Source organism: Phocoena phocoena, chromosome 13 (genome assembly GCF_963924675.1).
Source record: "Phocoena phocoena chromosome 13, mPhoPho1.1, whole genome shotgun sequence".
Classification (NCBI taxonomy): Eukaryota; Metazoa; Chordata; class Mammalia; order Artiodactyla; family Phocoenidae; genus Phocoena; species Phocoena phocoena.
In genome coordinates, this window is record NC_089231.1 from 67,425,890 (window position 1) to 67,439,557 (window position 13,668).

The 13,668-nt window shown below is 51.0% G+C and overlaps 1 protein-coding gene across 2 annotated transcripts in view; it reads left to right on the top strand.

The window, feature by feature from the left end:
• The first annotated feature begins 5,772 nt into the window (after positions 1-5,772).
• TBC1D10A (TBC1 domain family member 10A) overlaps positions 5,773-13,668 on the top strand; it is a 30,360-nt gene continuing 22,464 nt past the window's right edge. The window contains exon 1 of one of the 2 annotated variants that reach the window (XM_065889625.1): positions 5,773-6,038. In XM_065889625.1, the coding sequence (XP_065745697.1) occupies positions 5,830-6,038 (209 nt within the window). In that variant the 5' untranslated portion in view covers positions 5,773-5,829. The remainder of the gene's footprint in view (positions 6,039-13,668) is intronic. The other variant, XM_065889624.1, reaches the window with a different exon arrangement.

Below are 13,668 nucleotides of genomic sequence, written 5' to 3' on the forward strand. Positions count from 1 at the left end.
TGTGGCTCCTTTACAAACTGCTCACATTTTAAACTTGGTCAGTGGGATGTTATTCCTCACTCTGACATTTGCTTCCCGCCTGGTAGCTAGAAGTTTCCCCTAGGGGCCAGGGCTGAAATTTGGCTTCCTGAAGCTCCAAGGTTTGGGTGCCTGAAGTGAGCCCACTGCTGGTTGCTTTTCCCCGGCTAACACCAGAAATCCCCTGAACACCCCCTGGGTCTTGTTCCAAGAGGGAAAGGGGTCAGTAGAGCTGGGGGAGTCCCGTATTCCAGGCTCTTCTTTCTTCCTAGGATTGGCTCTGGGGCCAATCTCTCCTTCACAGGTTGGCAGATCTCACCGGCCTTCCATGACTGAGGCTGCGACTGGAGGCCAGGAATGCTGCTGGGTGGAATGTGAGTGAATGGGTCCTTTGAGCTGCTCTCTGGGGCCCAATCTCAGCTTCCTGGAGTTCCTGAATGAACATCTGTCCTGGCTCACTCAGTTGCAAAGACCCATTGACCAAACCAGCTTTGCGATCGTCAGTGGCTGCAGGCCCAGCGTGCAGCCCAGTGCTCTGCACTTCTTGTTTAGAACCCGCAGCGTGTAGGCATCGCCTTGCTTGCACAGTTTTTCTGATTCTCATTGCATTCCTCTGAGGATTATCTGGCCCATTTTTTTAGATAAGGTGGATACCCAAGTCCAGTGAGGGCTCTGGAAGGCCAGAGCAGCTCTTCTATGCCTGGTGACCACACTGTCCTCACCACTTTGCCAGACCAGACTGCGAAATGGGGAGAAATGCTCCTGTTGTGAGATTGCTGGGAAAACCGGGCATGTCTTGGTGCTTTCAGGCTCACTGTAATTTTAAAGACTTGCATGAAGAGGACTCTAGGAGGAGTAGACATTAAGAAATTTCACTTTCAGTTCCACCAGCTGCTTGAAATGAGCACTTATTACCATGTAGTCCAGAGGAGGCTACTAATGATTAGACCCATTTCACGTTTTAAAACTACATATTGTATTAAGAGAATGTGTACAAAAGTTATATTAGGATACTTGAAATATGTGATATACTGTAATTATAGCAATCTTTACAGATAATATTTCATTTATCCTTATAATGCAAAAATCAAAAAGGTAAAAAAGTACAATATAGCTCATGTTTAAAAATGCATGAGGGGCTTCCCTAGTGGCGCGGTGGTTAAGAATCCGCCTGCCAGTGCAGGGGACACGGGTTTGAGCCCTGGTCTGGGAAGATCCCACGTGCCGCGGAGCAGCTAAGCCCGTGCGCCACAACTACTGAGCCTGCGTTCTAGAGCACATGAGCCACAACTACTGAGCCCACGTGCCACAACTACTGAAGCCCGTATGCCTAGAGCCTGTACTCCGCAATGAGAAGCCCACTCACCACAACGAAGAGTAGTCCCTGCTCACTGCAACTAGAGAAAGCCCACGTGCAGCAGTGAAGACCTGATGCAGCCAAAAATAAATTTATTTAAAAATAATAAAAAGTACATGAGTTAGTATTTAAGATTCTTAAAAGTTACTTTTTAAAAATAAAAGTGAAATGTAAGTTCTTAAAGTTCAGATTTTTAACTGATTTGGGGATTTGATCTTAACTGTATGTACATTGTTTTATTTTAAAAATACATGTAATTAATTCTAGGTACCCTGGGTCATACAATCTCGAAGCAGGACAAGTTACACTCCTGTTCTTTATCATATTACGAGAAGGTACTACTGTTGCCTTAAGCTAAGTTCAGTTAAGCAAGTCTGTGTTCCCTAGCTCTGAGCTGTGGGGATGATTAGATTAGGGATAGGCATGTGTCCTCTTATGGAGTGAAGGAATACAGCCTCCCCACCATGGAGCAGAAGCTACCAGAAGAGTCATCCATTGTATGTATGGATGGAGGAAGCATGTGAACCTGGAGCTGCTGCCATGAGGGGCTGTAGCTTGAGGATAAAGCAACCACAGGAAAAGACAAAGAAAAAGGGAAAACAAGGCTAATATCCTTGGTGACAGTCTCTGGATCAAACTGCTCCTGAAGCTTATGTACCTGTGAATGTTTTTAAGCTCTGGGACCCACTAAGTGCAGTTTTGGGTTAAACCCATTTGAGTTGTGTTCTCTGCCACTTACCAAAAGATTCTTAACTGTTATCCTCAGTGTAGGGATAAAGAAGCTTTATAGTTTGCCTACTTTTCATAGGTTCCTGGGCACCAGCTACGTACCTTCTGAACCTCAGCTCTGCTCTCATTATGGATAAAGGCTGATATCTGGACCTCTGTCTGCTCCTGGCGAACACTGACAGATTTCCCAAGCACATTCCAGGATCCAGGAGAGGGGACTGTGCAGGGACTCGTGTTAGGGCCTGAGGCAAAACTTCTAGGAATGACCCCAGTAGGATGAGACTCGAGTTTTGGTTTTTTTTTTTTTTGCGGTACGCGGGTCTCTCAGTGTTGTGGCCTCTCCCATTGCAGAGCACAGGCTCTGGATGCGCAGGCTCAGCGGCCATGGCTCACGGGCCCAGCTGCTCCGCGGCATGTGGGATCCTCCTGGACCGGGGCACGAACCCATGTCCCCTACATCGGCAGGCGGACTCTCAACCACTGTGCCACTAGGGAAGCCCCGAGACTCGAGTTTTTCAACACATTGCTGTAGCCCTGGCCAAGCATCTCATCCTCAAAAGAACATTTACAACAGCCAGTCTACCAGGATGTTTCACAGCATTGCCAAAGGCCTCTTATTTTATACTCCAGTGAACCATGTGATTCTGTAGGGCATTCCTTTGGACCATTCATTCATTCATTCATTCATTTCTGCTTTCTTTCTCCAGTCTAACTACACCATCTTCTGAGCCTGCTTCCCTTTCAAGGGCTTTGCACTTGCTGCCCTGCTTCCCATACATCCTTCTCCCAGATCCCTGCACAGAGGCTTCCTCATTTCCTTCTGCCCTCACCTCTGCCCACCCCTTCCCCCAGGGGTTACTAGGGTAACATCAAATAAGTTAAAGAGCTCTGGATTTTGAAGTGTAAAGAGCTAACATTTATTAAGTATCTACTGTGTGCTGGAAGCTTGACTCTTCAAGTAATTACTGACATTCCTATTTTTCAGAAGAGGAAAGGGTCTGAGAAGCTAAACAGTTTTGCATAAGAACATCCAGTTATTGAGGGGCAGAGCCATGAAGCGAAGTCTCCCAAGCAATGTGCCAATAGTTAAATTTGGAAAATTCCCCTGCTGCAGCCACAGGCTGTGGTGGGAGACACTCAAGACAATAATGAATTTGCTAGTGCTTGGCAAACTACAAATGCCACCACTTCTGGCTACCATTTACTGGGAATCTCCATGTGCCAGATGTTTACCATGTACCATCACACTAAAAGTCTCAGAACAACAACTCCAAGGAGATATTTTTTCATCATTTTCATTTTGCAAATAAGGAAATGAGCTCAGAGAGAAGTGATTTGCTCAAGGTCACACAGTGACAGCAGAGATTTGAATCCTGGGTGGTGGGGTTTTTTTTGGCCACATCCCCCGTGTGGCTTGCAGAATTCTAAAGTGCTGAGTTGTAACCACTGGACCACCAGGGAATTCCCCTGGGTGGTCTTACGTAAGAAAATCAGAAGCTGGAGCATCAAGGCCTTAACTTGAGGTCAATATCTATCCAGTCTCCCAAGGAAGGATACCTGGATGCTTCTGGCCTGCTCCTCCATCCCCACCCCAGATACCCCTGGAGTGAACATCACTGTACATGTGCCTCACAGAGCTGAACGTGTTTGGGATATGAGCCTAGAACCAGAATTATAGTCAAAGGGTTGTGGGTACTTTGTCAGGCTTGGTGCTTCACATCTGATCCATGTGCGTCTGACTCCTCTTTCTCCCTTCCCTGGGATAGGCCCACACCCTGTTGCGAGGCCTACTCTGTCCTTCCTGGGAGCTGGGACTAAGAGCCCACCACTCTGGAACTACTGTAGAGGTGGAACACGTCCTCCCAGACTGAGAGTTTAAGACCAAAATAGCATGTGTCTGCTGTTGCCCTGTTTATGGAAAACAGAAGCCTATGGAATGTCAAGACTGCACAGTGAAGTCTTTAAGAATGTCTGGGCCACATGGCATTAAGGAAACGGCTGGTGAGATCACTCAGGGCTTAAGACCTCCCTTCTTAGGGCTGCTTTGGGCCCCTTAGCAACCTGTCCCAGGCTCTGCAGCTCAGGCCTGGCTCTTCTAGTCCCTTCCCCTCTCTGGGCCTGTCTCCTGATAGGTCTACAGGGGAGTGTCAGATGACAACATGGTTGTGACTTAAGAGCCAAAAAGTGCTGGACCTAAGTGAGGAGCTATCATTATGACTCCATGAGTTGATAATCCATGGGGTCAGAAGTAGGCTGCTGGGAGCTAAGTCTAGATACAATTGGCCTATGCTTCCCAATAGAAAATGTTGGTAAGAGCTAGGTTCAAATCCTGGCTCTGCCACAAACTAGTTCTGGGACTTCAGGCAGCTGACATCACTTCCCTGCACCTCAGTTTAATTGTAAAGTGGGACTAAAAATAGTATCTACCTCCTTCCTAAAAGATTATAAGAGTTGGTGTGACCAATTTGGAAAACAGCTTGCCAGTTCCTGAAAAGGTTAAAGACCCAGCAATTCCCACTCCTAGCTATTTACCCAAGAGAAATGAAGATAAATGTACACACGAAAGCTTCTACCCAAATGTTTATAGCAGCACTATTTACAATCACTACAAGGTAGAAACAGCCCAGATGTCCATCTACAGATTAATAGATGAACTGTAATATGTCCATACAATGGAATGGTTTTTGGCCCCAAAAAGGAATGGAGGTAACTGATACGTGCTACAACATGGATGAACTTTGAAAACATGCGAGGTGGAAGAAGCCAGACACAAAGGCCAAATACTGTATGACTCCATTAATATGAAATGTCCAGAAAAAGCGAAACTATGGAGACAGAAATTTTAGTGGTTGCCAGGGACTGGGGGAGGAAGGATGGGGAGTGACTGGTAAAGATAGGAATTTCTTTTTGGGGTGATGAAGATGTTCTAAAACTAGATAATGGGGATGGTTGCACAACTATAAATATGCTTAAAACAATTATACACTTTAAACGGGCGATTTTTATGGTATGTTAATTATATCTCAATAAAGCTGTTGGAAAAATAAAAATTAGAAAAAGTAGGTAGAACTCGGGGCAGCGAGTAGCTCAATAGTCGTTGGTCATTAATCTTACTAATTAGGCCTCTCTAAAGCCCCAGAAACAGTGAGCAGGGGGAAGGAAGGGGCTGCTGAACTTCTAGCTCAGCCTAGGTCTTTAAGCCGCCGAGTTTCCCTGGGCGTGTCCCCGGACCCATCCCGCGTCTCCTCAGAGCTCCTCATAAATGAATGGGAGGAGAATCCCCACCCACGTCCCTAGGGTCTCGCGAGGAGTGTGGGGGTTCAGGAGGCAGAGGCGGAATTCCTAGTGGGAGCCCTCGGTCTCGGCCTGGGCAGCGCGGCAGGTGTCGGACCAGGCCCGGGCTAACCCGGAAAGGCCCGAGCAGCTTTTTCAGGTGTTCTAGTGATTGGCAGCCCAGGGGGGAGGGCTTCGGGTGACGGCTGCCCCGCCCCCTCACGTCGGGCCTGTTGGCGCCAGCCTGGGGGAGGTGGGCGGGTCCCGGGGTCTGCGGCGCCCATTGGGCATGGGGGGGGAGGAGGTGCCAGGGAAGGCCTAGGGCCCCGCCCCCAGCATTGTGGCGACCAATGGGCGCGGCTCATGGGCGGGGCGTCGGTGGCGTCGGCGGAGGTCGGGCGGCTGAGGTGGCTGAGGTGGCCGCTGAGGCTGAGGCGGCGGGCGCGGCCGGGATGGCGAAGAGCCACGGAGAGAACGGGCCGCGCGCGCCTGCAGCCGGGGGGAACCTGTCGGGGACCCGGGAGAGCTTGGCCCCGGGACCCGACGCCGCAACCGCCGACGAACTCAGCTCTTTGGGCTCCGATTCAGAGGCCAACGGCTTTACCGAGCGCCGCATCGACAAGTTCGGCTTCATCGTGGGCTCGCAGGGCGCCGAGGGCGCGTGAGTATCTCCGGGGCTCGGAGCCGGGGGACCGGCGGCCGGGGGCGGGACCCACGGGGGGTCCTCGACGCGGACAAAACCGCTCTCAGAAAGGACAGACACGTCTCCCTTCCAACCAGGAACAACCGACCCCTTGTCTCCCTTGCCCCACCCCCACCTCCCCCCCAGCCGGACTGACCCACCCCTAGGAAGGGCCGACAGGGCTCTCCTCACCAGTGCGGGCTGGTCGACAGATACCTGTCCCAACCCCAGCGCTGCCACCCTCGCCTTAGGGCTGGCTGAGTCAGCCAGCCCCTGACAGGCTCACAAGTGGCCGCCCCTCCCCCAGCAGGCTGCTATTCTCCATACCCAGCCTCCCACAAGACCCACAGATGCCCTTGTCTCAGCACCCCACTACCCCCACTTCAGGGAGACACCTTAGGCAGACTTCAGAGGGACGGGCTGCCCTGCATCCACCGCACTCCGGGACAGACTGACCCTCACCTCAAGACACACGGACCTCTGGATGAATTGACATTGGTCAGCTTGGGACAGACAGTCCCTTCCCCTCATGGAAGGGTCAGAGAGTGCCCCCCTCTCCCCCCTCAGAGGCAGGTTTCTCCCTGTCACCAGCAACAGGTGGGCAGGCACTGCCCCTTCCCAGTACCCACAGGATGATGGTACCTCACCTCTAGGACAGACTGTCAGCTGTCTCTGTGTATGCTGTGGAAACATGCACCTCCTCTCCAAATGCAGACTGTGGGGCAGGCAGGGAGACAGCAGGGTCCCTGCTCATAGCACACCCAGATCTCCCACACCCAGGCACCCAGCTGGCAGGCAGAGCAATGTGAGGCAGTGGAGCAGCAACTTCCCTCCAAGCGGGGTAAGCTGAGCAGCCACATTCTGCCCCCACAGAACTCCCTGAGTCCAGTCCTCACAGAGATCGTATGTATGGGCTGGTGATGCCCTTGGGAAAGATGGACTCTAGACCCCATTCCCATCCCAGCTGTCCTATCAGGCTCTCTTATGACTTATGGAAGAGCCTTAACCATCTGTAAGATCCCCACCCCACACCCCATAAAGGTCCCTTCTGGGATTTTCCGCAGTCCCAAAGCCTCACATGCACCAGGCCTCCTTCTCCTTTGGAGAGTTGGAGAAAAATGCAGGCCCCTCCCCTAAGGAGAGTTCTCTTTTACCCACTGGATCTCTCTCCTCCAGCCTCTTCCCACTTGCTCACAGCAAGCTAAGGCTAGTCCAGTCCAGGACTCAGAGAGCACCCCTTATTCTGATCCTTCACCCTGACTTGCAGCTTTGTCACAGCTCCCCAAGGATTAGCTTGTGAGAACCCAAAGGGTACTTAGGGTATATTTTTGAATTGGAGAGCAGACACCAGGGATCAGGGTCCTGGGAGACATGAGGTCTAGAAAAGTGGGAAAGGAGTTCCCAGTTGCATTTGTGGGTGCTTGGAAGGAAGAGCTCAGATTTGCTGGTGAATTCTGGGAGATAAGAATTCGTACTCCATGCTTATCAGGGAGTTAACCAGGTATCAGGGTACAGAGCAGTGTGATATAGTGGAAAAAGGCCAGATTTAGGAAGAAATCACTCTTGCTGGCTTTGTGACCTTGGGCAAGTTCCTAAATCTCTGAGGCTGCTTCCTCACTGTAAAGGGAAACAGTAATACCTACTCCCAAGATTACTGTGGGGATTAAATAAGATCAAGTATTCGAAGGTGCCTAGCATAATGCCTGGCTCAAGTAGTGGCCCAGGAAAATGTTGTTTCCTTTCTTTTCCTTCTAAGGGTCTGAAAATTGATGAGAAAATGAGGGCGTACCTCTGGTATTTGTGGACAGAGAGGCCCCAGTGGAAGCACCTCCCTTTGGCTGTAGTCCCCAGCCAAGCAGCCAGACATCTGTCTTTCCCACCCTCCAACCGCAAACCAATGACATCGTCTGCATAATTGGTGTCTGTAGCGCTGGGGCTGAGGTGGGATTCCACATCCCTTCCTCTCTGCCTACCTCACTTTCTTGACCCTGTTGGTCAACCTAAAATCTCTGGTGTCTGAAAGCTTGGATGTTCCCTGTATAGTTTATATTGTTGTTCAAAAAAAACCAAAAGTAAGTCCCTGCTCAAGGCCGTAAAAGAGGAAGTTATGCGAAGTTTCAGGGTGACTGCCCTGAACCCAGTCTCGTGGTTGAGAGCTAGGAGACCATGTGCTATCCCAGAGAAGTGAAACATTAGCACTGATGGCTGCAGTGGAGATGGCAGGGACTCTGGCTCCAGATTAAAGGTCTGTTTCAGCCATCCTGGGCCAAAGGTTGTCTCAAGACTATCAGTTTTGGCAGTTGCCAGGGGTTAGGGGGATGGGGGAAGAAAGCAGATCAGAAGCTACCCCACTCAGGTGATTGCTAGGTACCTGGCATGAGTAGATCGTAAAATCATAGACTGTTAACGCTGGAAGGGATCTTACAAGTTTGACCAGCTTAACCCTAACTTATTATACAGATGAGGAAACTGAGGTCCAGAGAAGAGAATAACTTGCTTCAGATCACATAGCACAGGGCTTCCCTGGTGGTGCAAGTGGTTAAGAATTCGCCTGCCAATGCAGAGGACACGGGTTTGAGCCCTGGTCCAGGAAGATCCCACATGCCGCAGAGCAACTAAGCCCATGTGCCACAACTACTGAGCCTGTGCTTTAGGGCCCGCGAGTCACAACTACTGAGCCCACGTGCCACAACTACTGAAGCTTGTGCACCTAGAGCCCGTGCTCCGCACGCAACAAGAGAAGCCACCACAACGAGAAGCCTGCGCACCAAAATGAAGAGTAGCCCCCGCTCGCCACAACTAGAAAAAGCCCACGCACAGCAACGAGGACTCAACGCAGCCAAAAATGAATAAATTAAAAAAAGAAACATCACACAGCACATTAGTGTCAGAACCAGGACTTGAACCCAGGGTTTCTGACTCCCCAGTCAGGACCATTTCCACTGCCTTTACCACCCATTAATATGGCATATGGCCCCAGCAGTAAATCGAGTGCTGGACAGGTAGAATAGAAGGTTCCCAGAAGAACCTGTCTGCCCTCACCTTCCCTGGCTCAGGTCAGCACTTTTGACTCCCTCAGCAGTGTGGGAGGCTAACAGGGATGGCCCAGCAAGGATAAGGCTGTGTTGTCATTACCACTTCATTAGACTGATGAGCTTCAGGACTGGAACCAGGCTTTTTTTTTTTTGCGGGGGAGCTGCGGCTTGTTGGATCTTAGTTTCCTGACCAGGGATTGAACCCAGGCCCTCAGCAGTGAAAGTGTGGAGTCCTAACTACTGGACTGGCAGGGAATTCCCTGGGACCAGGCTTATTCACTTTTTCCTCAGGCCTGCAGAGAAGTAAATGCTCAATTAATATTTATTTATTGAGTGACATTTACCGGCACACATTTCAAATCAGGAAGCTGAAAGTGAGCTTAGAGATGGCCATTTTCATATGGATAGGTAAACTGAGGCCTAAGAGAAGTGATTAACCTCACCTCTTCGGTCAATTAGGAGCAAAACCAGGAATTAAACCCAGAACTCCTGATTTCCAGCCCTAGGCCTTTTCTACTTCACCTTGTCCATCTTTTTTTTTTCTTTTTTCTTTTTTTGGCTGTGTTTGGTCTTCCTTGCTGCTGCCTGTGGGCTCTCTCTAGTTATGGTGATCCGGGTGGGGCTACTCTTTGTTGTGATGCGTGGGCTTCTCATTGCAGTAGCTTCTCTTGTGTGGAGCACGGGCTCTAGAGCATGCAGACTTCAGTAGTTGCAGCATGCAGGCTCAGTAGTTGTGGCTCGCGGGCTTAGTTGCTCCGCAGCATGTGGGATCTTCCCAGACCAGGGCTCGAACCCGTGTCCCCTGCATTGGCAGGCGGATTCTTAACCACTGCACTACCAGGGAAGTCCCACCTTGTCTGTCTTTTGAGCCTACTCTACAGGGAACCTTTGCTGGGCCCACGATGGTCCCTGCCTGCCCTTGAGCAGTAGCCAGTGAGTGGGGAGAAGCAAGAAAGTAGCCAGCCAGTGAAGGACCCTGTGGTGGCATGGGCACAGACAGGAGTGCTGGCAGCATTAGTTCTTTTGGCTTGGCTGGCAACTGAGCTAGTTGTTGAAGCCCAGGAAGGACCAGAGGAGGAGAAAGAAGTATCCTCAGCAGGGAAGGGTGGGAGGAGTGATGTTACCATTCCTATCACTTCGGGGTAGGAAGAGCAGACCTGTTTGTGGGGGGGTGGGGGGTCCCTTTTGCAGCAAAGAGGACTTGGTCAGGAGGGGAAAGAAGGATATCAGTTGGATACCAGGTCTCTGGCCTGAGCAAGATGGCCTGAGAAGGGTGGATCCCTGACCTCCCTTTCCTTTTCCTATGTGATTGCCAGGACTGGCCTCCTGAAGCTGGAGTTTCCCACCCAGCTTCAGTCTGCTCAGTGCTTCAGGCCAGATAAGGTGAGGAGCTATGCTCTCTGGGGTCCCGTGGGTGTTGGCTTCCTGTTAGGGGAGAGAGGGATCTGAACTGGGCCCAGGGAGAAACATCTGGAACAGCAATATTGTCTTTTGCTGATTCAGTTCCCCTGTCCCCTGGGCCCTCCACTACTCATAGCCAACTATGGCAGCCCTATGACTTTGGAAATCTTAGAACTGGCTTAATTGACATCCTGATAGTTTGGTCTGTGCCAGTTATTGTTGGGCCAGGGCCCTCCTGACAGGCCAGGCCCTGCCTCCCTGCTTTTCCACTACCTTCTCCAGTTTGTAAGTTCAGAACATCCTCTTTTCTTGAGCTATTACAGTTTCCAGGAGAGCGTGGAGCTGGCAGTGGAGTGGTCCCTGGGTAGCCCATCTGGAAAGAGACAGCTGCACATGTGGAGCCCCGGTCTATGACTCTGGACCACAGATCCTTCATTTTCTCTCCTCCTTCTCTTCCTCCAGTTTCAGAAGAAAATCCGGTTTGGTAGCCCTGTGGGTGTTCTAGGGCCTCAGACAAGACTTGACTTGGTGAAAGAGGGGGCCAGCACACTAGCTGCTGCCCTGGGAAGGTGCCTGGGTGTCCGCCTGCTAGGAAATCCTAAGCTGTGGGAAAGAGATAAAGCGGTGGGACCTGCTTGATGTTTTGTCCTCCCAGCATCTGGGTCTGAAATAGGACCTTCAGGGGGCCAGTGAGGCCTGGCTCTAGTTCAGCCTTGCAATCTGTTTACACTGCGGTGGGAAAAGAAGGTGCTTTGTGCTCCCTCCTCACCTAAGCTCTGAAGTCTGGCTGTTTGTGTGACCTTGGACATATTGCTTCACTTTTATGAGCCTCAGTTTCTCACTGTGAAATGGTTATGATAATACTGACTTTGCAGGGTTGTTGTAAGGTTTAAATGAACTGATGTTTGAAAAGAGCCTGACAACACCATAGGTGTTGTCAATGAATGCTCAGTGAATGTTCTACCTCCTCATAGAGACTGGAGTAGCTAGCGGTCCTGTCTTTTCATTTCCTACTTTCCATCTCTGGCTGTGATGATGAGTGTCAGTGAGGTCCATCCACTGTGGGCAGGAGGGAACCCTAACCCATGGTGAACCCTTACGTTCCCCTGAGAGGGGTGGTTATCCCATTTTGTAGATGAGTACACTGAAGTTCTAAGAAGAAAGCGCCCAAGGCTTGCCAGCTGGTAAATGGAAGAACTGGGGCTAGAACCTGTTTCTCGACACTGAATCCAGTGACAACCTTGCTAAGGTGGAAGCCGGCGGGGCGCCAGGTGCTCACCAGTCCCTGAGACCCCCACACCCAGAGCAGCAGTTAGCAGGAACCTGGCTACCTCCCCATCCCAGTGTGGAAGGCAAGGCAGGTCTCTCAGTACAGTCGAAGTCCATGGCCAGCCAGACCAGAGAAAGACCCAGTGAAGATCCTTGGGGAGGCCCTGGAAGCCTGGCCAGATCAGGCCTGTTCTAGCCCTCCCATAGGCCAGAGTCTACACTGCTCTTGACCCCAAAATACTGCGTAATGACCATCTGACTTTGATATCCAGTGTGTGCCTTTTGGAAGGAGTGTTTCTTTGTAGGTAAGGCAGGGATTATGCACCCCGTACAGGTGAGAAATCTGAGGCTTGGAGAAGCCTTGCAGTTAGTTAACAGTGGAGCCAGATTTGGGAGGGATCCCAGATCTTCTGACTCTCAGTCCATTGCTACCACAGCTATGTGGACCTGCCCATTCTCTCCCTCACTCCAAGCCAGTTGAACCTCAGGCCAGGATGCATTGCCCACCAGAGCAGAACCCAGTCGTCATCCACCCATTGTCAGTGTCCTAGCTGATCACTCTCTTTATCCTGCTGGCAGCACACCTGACGGGGAAGAGGCCTCCTTTAGCTGCTTTGTCTGCCCCTGGCAAATCTGCTGCTATCCTGGGCCCAGGGAGGGAGACCCTGGCAGGGAGAAAACTCCTGGCTGCTCTACTGGCAAACCAACTCTCCTGATGCTTGACCTGCTTAGAAGCCCCCTTTCCAGGATTTTAGGGAAGCTGCCAACTTAGGCTTTCCTTTATTCATCGTTCTCTTTCCCTTCTCTATCCCACCCCACCCTACTCTATTCCATGCTCTGTCCAGTTCCTCAGAGGCTGGCACAGCTTACCTCTTCTCTGCTCTTCATGTAGGGAAGTAGGCAGCAGACTCAGGAGCCTGGGAGAGAAAGCCAAGTCTTTACTTTCACCAGTTTATCCATCTTAGCAGTGAGTTTATTTATCAAACATTTATTGAGCCCCTACTCTACCAGCCTCTGTGACAGGGACTAAGGATACAGAGTTGATCAAGACATCTGTGTCTTGTTGCCCTCAAAGCATTCACAGACTGGTTGGAAAATAGAAGCACAACCAAATCATTACAATGTTGAGCAATAAAACCTGTAATGGAGGCATGTGGTTGCTCTGGGAATATATAGGAAGAAGAAGCAGCAAGCTCCATCCATAGGAGCCCAGAGAAAAGAAGTGGCATTTGATCCAGTCCTGAGAAGGAGCAAGGAAGGCCATTCTGTTGTATGGGAGGGGGACCCGTGTGCAGAGTCCCCCCAGAAGCCAGCTGTTTGAGAAATGTGGTGTGCCAAGAGGTGACAAGAAGAATGGGAGGCGGGAGGATGACGTGAAGCAAGGGGAGGGTAGCAAAGTAGGTTGGGCAGACTGTGACTAGCCTTGAATGTCAGACTGAGGCCTCCTGTGTTTCATCAAGGTCAGTCTGGTGCTGGCATGGAAGATGGCATAAAGAGGAGCTGGGCCACAGGCAGTGAGAGCAGTTGGGAGAGGTTGGGACAGCCCAAAAGGGCTGTAGAGAGGCCTGGAAGAGTCCTGGAGCTATAAGGATGAAGAGGTCAGCAAGTAGGGCTTGGTGCCTGATTGGCTGTGTGGCCTGAGGGGAACTGGGAAGGCTTTGGCCAAGCTGAAGTGGCCCTAGCCATTCCAGGGCCTCCTGACCACAGGGAAGGAAGGCCATCTGTGGCCTTCTTTTGAAGCGGACAGTGGGCTGCTGCTGACTCTGCTTTGTCACAGCCCTGGGCTCCCCAAGGTGCCTGGCATGGCTGGCACGCTCAGGGCACATCAAGGGTTTCTTTGTCTCTCTCCAGTAAGAGTGGGTTTGGCCTGGTTGGGAGGGGGTGGGGTGAGTGGAACTGAGCTT